The sequence below is a fragment of the Varroa destructor genome, unplaced genomic scaffold, assembly GCF_002443255.2.
Source record: "Varroa destructor unplaced genomic scaffold, Vdes_3.0 BEIS01000004.1, whole genome shotgun sequence".
NCBI classification, from domain to species: Eukaryota; Metazoa; Arthropoda; class Arachnida; order Mesostigmata; family Varroidae; genus Varroa; species Varroa destructor.
In genome coordinates, this window is record NW_019211457.1 from 50,709,172 (window position 1) to 50,718,634 (window position 9,463).

General features: G+C 42.0%; 1 protein-coding gene across 3 annotated transcripts; it reads left to right on the forward strand.

Moving 5' to 3' along the window:
• Positions 1 to 27: 27 nt before the first annotated feature.
• On the forward strand, positions 28 to 9,367 carry LOC111249773 (tyrosine-protein phosphatase non-receptor type 12-like). Of its 3 annotated transcripts, none has more exons than XM_086987324.1 (6): positions 28 to 373; positions 2,441 to 2,718; positions 5,014 to 5,266; positions 5,563 to 5,921; positions 6,128 to 6,562; positions 7,629 to 9,367. In XM_086987324.1, exons 2-6 carry the CDS (start codon positions 2,506 to 2,508, stop codon positions 7,752 to 7,754), a joined length of 1,386 nt encoding a protein of 461 aa, XP_086843450.1. In that variant the 5' UTR covers positions 28 to 373; positions 2,441 to 2,505; the 3' UTR covers positions 7,755 to 9,367. The 3 variants fall into 3 exon arrangements, with proteins under 3 accessions (XP_086843450.1, XP_086843451.1, XP_086843452.1); XM_086987325.1 differs by lacking the exon at positions 28 to 373 and adding an exon at positions 762 to 901; XM_086987326.1 differs by lacking the exon at positions 28 to 373 and adding an exon at positions 1,815 to 2,234.
• Positions 9,368 to 9,463: the final 96 nt, after the last annotated feature.

The following is a 9,463-nucleotide window of genomic DNA, read 5'->3' on the forward strand; positions in this document are numbered from 1 at the left end:
TCGGATCAGTAGCACTGCTTTTGCTGTTGATAATAGCGTGTTGCGGCAACGAGGCAGCTCGTAGCAGTAATAGCGACTGTGAAGCAAAAACGCAGTCAGCATTGGTGGCAGACGTCTGCAGAAGCCGCGGTAGGAGTTGGGTAGGATGGTTGAACTGGTCGTGCTGGGTAGGCATAACAGCACATTTTACATTACCCAAATAGACACTTACACAGAGACACAAGCGAGCGCATACGTCAGGAGAACGGTGTTGACGTTGGAGTTAGTGGTGGTGCTGTGATCAATAAGTGGGTGCGAGGAGGTGTCAGGAGTTATTGTCAACAGCGGAAAAGGCTGTCAACGCTATTTTTCGTCGATCCAGTACCCGTGTCAAGTAAGTTTTCTGAATCTATCTGCTTCCTAGTGACAGCAAGCGAGTACGGATCGAGAGCTCTTGGCAAGAACGTGCTAGCAACTGATGGTCAACTCCAGTTCATTCAGCTCAGATGAGCATTTTACCGTTCTTAATGGGTAATACCTATCTAGCCTCGTGTGTTAGACCATTTACGGTGTGCCCCGTTTACCAGTACAGCACTGACTCCTTCATTCGTACTTGATAGTATTGACTGGCGACCAATCGTATGAATTTGTACTTCAAAGCTCGTTCGTCCATTCTTGTTGGATGACTTACTTCGTTTGCACTGTGTTCATGCCTACGTACACGTGAGCGTGCATTTGGACCGAAAGTGCATGAGCACACTGCCGCCGCTGCGGCTTTCAGACGTAAAAAACGTGTGGAGGGGCTAAGAGCCTGATTTTTTCCTCTGGGCGAGGGGCACTAGTTCTAAGAGAGTCAGGGCGGGTGGGGGCCTCACGAAGTGAACTAAAGTGAAGTGTATCTCTCGTGTGTACGCGAGCGTGTGTAAGTTCCCTAGTGGTTGTTTTGTTGGCCGCCCATCTACTTGTTGTTTCGATTGGCGGGTGGCGACGACTCTTCTCTTGTCCGTAGCCCATCGGACCTTTTTTTTCACGATGCACCACAACAAGGCGTCCCTACCTTTTGTGCTGTTAGGGTCAGGCTCTGGACGATATCCATTGGTCGACTAAGTCTGTGACTGTCTGTCCTTCTGTCCCATGTACCTTAGCGTGCCTAGCGTTCGCTCCTCATGATCAGACATCGTTGCTGGTGCTGCCGCAGCTTTACCTGATCTGCTCCTTTTTATCCGTTCCGGGTATGTATTCGACCATTCGCCCTGTTGTTGTTGTTGTTGTAGTGACTGTGGTGCTTACTGAACCACTCCGGCGTAGTCACTAAGCGGCTAACAGGCCAGGCTGGCAGGCGCCAACAGCAATGCTGTTGCTGCTATGTACAGCAAGTACCGAACGATCAGCGACAATGTACGGCGCGTCTGCCACTCACTCCGGCGGGTGGGCATCTATCTCATGTAGAAGTTAGGCGGCGCTCAGCCGACAAATATCAAGCAGCGACAGCAGCAGTACATCGCCGGACGAAGCACGAGGCAGCAGTCACTCCATCGTCAGACGGCAATCATAGCGGTAGTGACCACAGAGATCCCCCCGCAACCTAAATTAAGGTGCTAGAACCAGAAGTCAGCATCTCTAGCTGATAACCATGTTACCACAGAGAACTCCCTTATGTAGTGCTTTGCTATACATTCATAGAACGCCAATTGTGGTTTTATAGAATCGACGACTATAGCTGAAAAATGACGAAAAAGTCACTGGAGTGTTAACTGGCTGACTGAATGTTTTACGCCAAATGTGTATTTCACCCGTATTATTATACTATTTATTATTGTCATGACAGTTACTATTATTGCTCCTATTGATTCAAATAGATAAGCACCATATTGGCGGAAAACAACAAATCTATATATCCTTACTTGGCTATTAAATTTTCTCAGATTCCCTGTCAGTTTACTGAGTTGATGTTAGCATCTTTAAAATTACGTTGGCCTTTGTCATACCTTTTTACTCACAAAGAGTATAAAGCGGTATCGGTGTTCTGTTGTGTGCAACTGATAGTGGGCCGATATATGTGACGTTCTGTGGAAATTTCCATGCTTCTACTTGAAACCGCATTGTGCTACAAAAGATAAAATAATTTCGAAATATATTGTGAAGTGTGCATATGCGATTTCGCGGTGCATATGCTGCGTTTGAGGATGGACGGATACGATGCTCGACAGTTGTGACGGTCTTTATTGGATATCTAGCTATTCGACTCGATCTGTGTAAGCAAAAAGGCGTGCCAATTTGTGCGTCTAAACGTGTTGGAGAGTGAACGCTCTTAAGTGCAGTCTTCATTCGTCTGAAGTGATCTGCGCGATGTTTACTCCGACATCATGTCTGTCATTTACCTTGGGCCGGCGACGAAAGCCGGCCATCCAGAGAGCTCAAAAAGCAGCCCGTACGAGAACAAGCTCCGTTGTCATTTCAGAATATCAGCAGCAGCACCTGAAGGAAAAAAAGGACCTGGCGCGCCCGTTTGGCCAGGACAACGGGATGTCCCTTGATCAGTACCTGAAAAGCTTCCTCGAGACGCTCTGGTGGCAGGAAGCCAAGGTGACGGCTGGCGATGATGTCTTCCAGAGGGAATTTGACTCCTTACGCAGGCAAAGCACACCAGCTGGTGAGAAGAACGCTCAGGAAGCGCTCAAAAACGTCAACAGGCCTAAAAACCGTTACAAAGATATCGTACCCTTTGATTATGCCAGGGTGAGTATAGCGAAATTTGCCCCGAAAACGACAGATGATCATATAGGACAGCTTTACGATAACTGCTTAAAGCACCGTGTATAGGTCATTGCCCCTGCATAAGCACTAAAGTAAATGACATACATTGTAGGTATCGGTACAGGTGCTTGGAAAGGAAAACAGACTGACCCATAGATAACCAGCCGATTGCTTAAAGAATCCAATCTATCGGACAGTTTCCTGTCGTGCTATTTTAAGTGAATCGGATTTTGTTTATGTTTATAATGATGGCTAAATGCACGTATTGGCGTGAAGTTTGCGACTGCATCTCAAGAAACACACAGAGGCAATCGCAGTATGTAAAACAAATCGTAGCGAACGAAGATCGACTAGATGCGTGGTCGTGTCTGACATTATTCATATGTAGTGCCTACTGTTGACCTGCATAGGCGTGTGTGGATGCATATAAGTTTAAAGTTGCGAAATATTTTAAAGCCAGAAAAGATAAGTTGAGAATACTTCTAACCCTTCGAGAGTTTACTGCGTGATTATCAAAAACATCACATTTTGTTAAAGTCGCTAAAGACCTAAGCAAATGATCTACTACTTCATCAATTTGAAATGTATCCGATTGTATATAAATCATTTGCAGCTTAGATTTAATACGAGATTTGTATTTATACGGTTCGCGATTAACCTGTATCTTTGACACAACATGACTTTCTCTTGGCTTGATGCAGTGGTGATATAATGATGTGTCCGAATTTCATGCGTGTCCCATAAGAAACGACCTATGCGGTTAAATAAACCTTAATTTTAGATTTATCTGGTTTATCACATCATATACTGGTAATAACTATCGTACGTTGCGAATATTAACATTGACTGCACTTCCATATCACTAAAAACATTTTACAGAACATGAGTAAGGGCTTATTTTAAACCATTTCATACGTTGCCTGCTTGATCGGTCCCTAGGTTATTAGCTTTGTCCGAATTTGACTGCACATGTGTCATTAAGCATTGTCTTCTCTATTTCAACTACGGGCTTTGCCCTCACCTCACTACCTTTTTCTTCCATCAATTAGCATATGAAATCGTTCGTGACTTACATGCGGTCCACTCTCCTGTGCCGCTACGAATAAAATTCGTAATGACGTGAAGATTAATCATGTTTGACTCAGACGCTCGTTCCCAGATTGCACAAAGTCGTCGAAAAAACCATTGATTATGACCAGTAGATTTGGGCTGCCGAAAAATCAACCAACGCGAAAGCAGATAGATCCGAATAGTGTAGAAAATATTTGACGGCTTGGTTTTTTGTGTCGTTACGTTCGATTCATTTACTGATCCGACGGCATAAAGCATAAGGATGAAAAACAGAGAGACGGAGGTGTTATTTCGAGTCTTCAGCAATATATTTTCGTTAATTCATCAACCTCTTTTAGGCGATTCAATGACTCCTCAGCGCCAATACCATCATTACATCATAAAATATTTTTTTGTTACTCTGCAAACAAATGCAAAGTTTGCTCGACTTTTTTTATTATTGTTATTATTATTATTCTAGTTTAAGGGTAAAACGTAGGTCACTGTGAGAATTAGCCACGCCAAATACGTTCACTACGACACCTAGAAGAGTGGCAATGTATATGTGCACACTACGGATATTCACAATGAAGACATTCATTTCCTCATTTCTAAGCAACTGCAACGTTACCCAAAACGAGTTCGTTTTCCTACGTTTCATACGAAACCTATTAAAACTTCTCGTATACCAACCTCTGATACTGATAAATACGGATTAAAATAACCGATCTTTAAAAAAGTCAGTTCCTTATAATAATCAAACGTGTTATTTGGGTGTTAAGTTAAATAAGACAACGCTTATTAGGTTTAGTAGTAATCACAAAGTCAACTATTGTTCTATATGAGCAAGCATTACTGTACCGCAACCCAATATTACCCAATATTGATGAAGCCAGAACTTTTAAATAAGTTCTGGCTTCATCATTCTGGTTTTCCATAAAGATGTATGTTCAGCGATACCTCCATATAACAAATAGCTCTATTACTACTTTAAATAATGAATCAAGGCACTGCCGTCTATATTTCATCAATTAACCTAATATATAATATTTTTAATTATAGATGGCCTAACAGCGGACAGTATATTCGCTTATAGTATGTCGACTCGTTCGTTGTTCACACAGGGGGCTCAAAATATCATAGATGAACTCATTTCCCAGAACAAAAGTTCCATAAGCAGATTGATCAAATGCTCAATTTTTCTATCTGGTTCTGAACTATACGAAGGTCGTACTCTCACAATACCCGGGTGTACCCGGCAGCGATTACGTAAACGCATCTTTAATACGAGGAGCTTCGGGCTCCTCCAGGGCATATATTGCAGCCCAAGGACCACTGCCCCATACAGTCACTGACTTCTGGCGAATGATATGGGAATTCAACGTGAGCGTCATCGTCATGACCTGTAACGAAATCGAGGGAGATCGCTACAAGTGTGAAAAGTATTGGCCTGATCAAATTGGCGAACGTCAACAGCACGGTATGAACTTACGAAAAGGATGGAAAAGAGTCAGATTCGAACTAGATCAGTTCCTGAAATAAAGGATGTATATGTTTCAAGTTAGGTTAGAGCGAAGGTTTTCTAATCAAGTTGTAAGTTAAATAAGAGGTATACAAAAGATATCGATAATTATATGCATGCCAAGGCTTCAAACATTTCCTGCTCTCGTGGCCTCAATAGATAATTGAGCCTTATATAGATATTTGTGTTTATACGAAGCAACGAATCAAATCACGTTATGTTGTGTTATAATTCACATTGTCTATCTGGTGTAGGGAATGTGTCGGTGACACTGGAAGGCTGGAAACAAGTGTGTCCTGATTTCCTGGTACGTACTCTGCGAGCTCGATGTGGTCAAACTACACGAACTATTCGCCAGTTTCACTACACGACATGGCCCGATCACGGAGTACCTGCGATTATATCGCCCATTATCGAACTTGTACGTCTCGTGCGGGACTGCCAACCGAGCGAGGCGCTCCCGGTCCTAGTGCATTGCTCGGCTGGCTGCGGCCGGACAGGAACCTTCTGCGCCATCGACTACGTCCACGGCCTCGTCCGTTACGGCAAACTAAACAGCAATTTGAGCCTATTCAAAATCATTCAAGAAATGCGCCAACAGCGTGTAGCTATGGTTTGTATTACGTGCCTACGCCGCTCCAGGATGGGTTTAATAAATGCTATTTGCTATATACACGACTACTTGTTTCTGCTTTGACTTTGCGGTGTCTAATGAAAACATGTTGAAAGAAATTTTAAAAACCAGTAGAACAAATTGATTCTATCAGTAGCGAGTGAATCAAACTGGATCGGTACGTTTGCTGTGTTTCTACCTTTCAGGTTCAAACGCGCGATCAGTACGTTTTGGTTCATAAGGTTGTCGGCGCCTTATTTGAGCAACAGCTCAAACTTCTTGATTCACACATCTATCAGAACATTGATACGCTACTACAGAGTCGTGGAAGCAGTACAGCTGAATCACCTGGTCGCCTAGAACGCAGCAAGTCTATGGGATCTCTGGAAGGAAGACTCGTCGGAAAAGCTACCGTCATTCGAAGAGCACAACAGCCGAACGGACAGCAGGCGTCGAGTGGAAGACTGTTTGGAGCTACCCTCATTCCTAAGGGACATGAACGTGTTGAGCGGGCCGCTCCTACTGATATGAACAACCAAGGTCATGATAATAATGCAAACCACCAAATGCACATACAGCCGAGCATGGAGGATGAACTGATGAAAACCCGGCGAACATCTTCGGGCACATTGTGGACCCAGGTCTGAGGTTGCGAGGAGTTTGTCTAACGCACATCTTCACCTGAATTCCCGAAATGCTTTGGTGAAAAGACGATTTAATCACATTAGTGTCGCTAATTTCAAAGACTTATCAAGTCAACATGTTCCAATACAGACGGTCATACATACGTGAAGACCTTCTGTATCCATAACGACGCTATTAATTCGTTCCATTTACATTTAATACACACTGTCACTTCTCTTTTTCGTAAGTGGTTGATTAGACTAACTACCAACATAATCCGTTGAGGAAACGCGCGCTAACCTAATTTACCTTCAATGCGCCCCCCACTCGCTAAGCATCAATGTTTTACTACGAATTGCTCAAATACCATCTCTGAATACGGTGGTTTGTAAAATCGAGCATCTGTTACCGCCGTCTACTCACGTATGGCTGATACTGTTAAGTCCAAAAGTATTTGCTTATTAGATTACTGGATCATTTTTCATTAGTACTGCGTCTTTATGCCTCAGGGCACTAATCAGTTAATCATTTACAATATCACAACGCACCCGTTAACTTACTCACTCAGAGAGAAGACAAGAATCCTAACATCTTTTACTATGCATAACCACTAACATCACTATTCAGTGTATCGAGCATATATGTATGTACTATATGAATCTATTATGCGTCAGTGATTAATCGACCCCAGACGAAGAAAGGCACTCCCACTCGCAACCTCGATCCTGAATCGGCTACGTTTCATCGCCAAATGAATGATGTTGAGCTCCCTCTGTCTTGTTAGTGCATTAGTGACGCGGCGTATAGTTCAATAATATCAAAAACATTGAACACAGATGAATAATACTCGAGTCACTTAACTGTGACAACGTGATAATGGCCAAACGTTCTGTCCTAGCTTTTATCTGTTAATTCAGTGAACAATCCATTTCGCTTCAATGCACTAGCTTCTTTACCTCATACTACATATTGGCAAATCATTGTTGTTTAATCTATCACGGAGGTGTTGCGGCCATCTTCTTAATGCTGGCCGTTCTAGAGCGATAGGAATAACTAAGCCAAATTGTTATGTGCACAAACCAGGAAACGTTGCCGTCGACGACGCTATCCGTCTATCCATCCGAACTGGACAGAATCTCTATACCCTTCGCCATAGACGTGACATGTGAGGATCCCTATAATTATGTAGGATGGTACCTTTTATCGTAGATCATGCGAGACATACAAAAGGAGAAGGCGAAGGTACTTTTCTGCGAACGAACATGGCTGGTTACAATGAAGAGCCGCCGCCGTACAGTCTGACTTCACTGCGACTTTTTTCAAAAATAGCGGGCAACTGTCAACAAGCTCACTGGACAGTGTCTGTGTCGGCCACGTGTTTTTCTAGCGTTTCATCTTTTACCTGTTTCTAGAATTTACTATTCTGTAAGACAAGCTTTTTATTACTCATGCCCATCCTTATACCTCGGTTAAATCGAGGACATCACTTCAATTGCTATATTAGAATAATCGCCGTAATAATCGCGCACGTACTTTGAAAAGAGCACATCCTTTCTGCTCGCTTGCTATGTTAAACAAGTCCGTTGTAGCAAGACTTGAATTGATATAGTAGCCGGTAATGCATAGGACTGACCGGATCAAAACGATTTTATATAGGAACAAGTTTATCAGTATAGAATTACGGAAATGTCTATATTATTATAATGCTGACTTAAGCGAACACTTAGTCATTGAGGTATATAACGCGAAATGCGGTAGCTAACATAAATTTCACATATATATATATATATATATATATATATATATATATATATATAGGGCATACGGGCGTTATTGTCAACATGACCGACACGTATAGTGCATTTATTCTCGATACCTTGTAAAAATGATAAAAATGAATATATAGTAATACCTAAATTACTTTGATATCTGTGACAAAATATAAAATGCGCGAAATTAATGAAAATCATTCAGCCTATGTGGCGTGTCCGAGTGGTCAGAGAATGTAGCGGTAGATAAATAGCTGTTATCGATTAAACATGTTTGTACAGTAAGAACTTTAGCTGGCTGGTTGGCTATTGAAAAACGAAAAGCTTACTTATCGAAAGAATCATTGTTATATCCGAGTACGAAGTATTAGATCATTATTATTATTGCACGAATGAGTGAGGGGAAATTATGTGAGGGTATACAATACCATAACTACCTCCGTGAAGGAAGAGGAGCGTTTATAACAAACACAGACAATAGCGCGTTTATAGAAAAACAAAGTCGATATATGAAATGCGTATTCGAATTCTGTTAGTACACGACACTGTACTTGCTTTAGCACAAATATCTGAAGCAAACAAACTTTATATATGGCCTATGCTGTCTTCTGTAGAAGCACGCTAGCATCTAATCATTTATTATAGATGTAATTAATGAATGTATTTATACACATTCCTCTTTTGCCTGTCTGGTATTATCCCACCATTGCTATCATGTTATAAATTCAAGTAGTGGTTTGTGACTCCGACAGAGACCAATACACTCAGCTTCAAGCAGAAGGGTACTTTGCAAAGGTTAAAATGGATGCAGGGACAAGCGAAACCCGAGCGACTAAGAATGGTATGGTACCATCTGTAGTCCCATGTAATGCTCCTGACCGCCAACTTTTGCGTGGTTGACTCGGGTAATCAGAGTACTTACGTTCAACGGTGATTGTCACATGCCAACACCAAACGTTGCTATGCCAGCAACGTTTCAACAGGTTGATCTTAATTTATTTTGTACATACAATGTATAACCTAAGTTAATATATAAATTTTTTTCAGAACAAAGATGTCTTTTCAATTAGGTATCCTTTATGTCGTCAAAGCTAGGTCTAAACTTGGTATCCGTTTCGATGGTACGACGTAGATCAAAGTGTTGTTCAT

Bases quoted from the DNA above. Each gene is read 5' to 3' on its own strand.
- LOC111249773 (XM_086987324.1), top strand. From the start codon at position 2,506: ATGTCCCTTGATCAGTACCTGAAAAGCTTCCTCGAGACGCTCTGGTGG. The intron at 2,719-5,013 runs GTGAGTATAGCG...AACTATACGAAG, and splicing joins TACCCTTTGATTATGCCAGG to GTCGTACTCTCACAATACCC. The intron at 6,563-7,628 runs GTCTGAGGTTGC...TGCACAAACCAG, and splicing joins CGGGCACATTGTGGACCCAG to GAAACGTTGCCGTCGACGAC.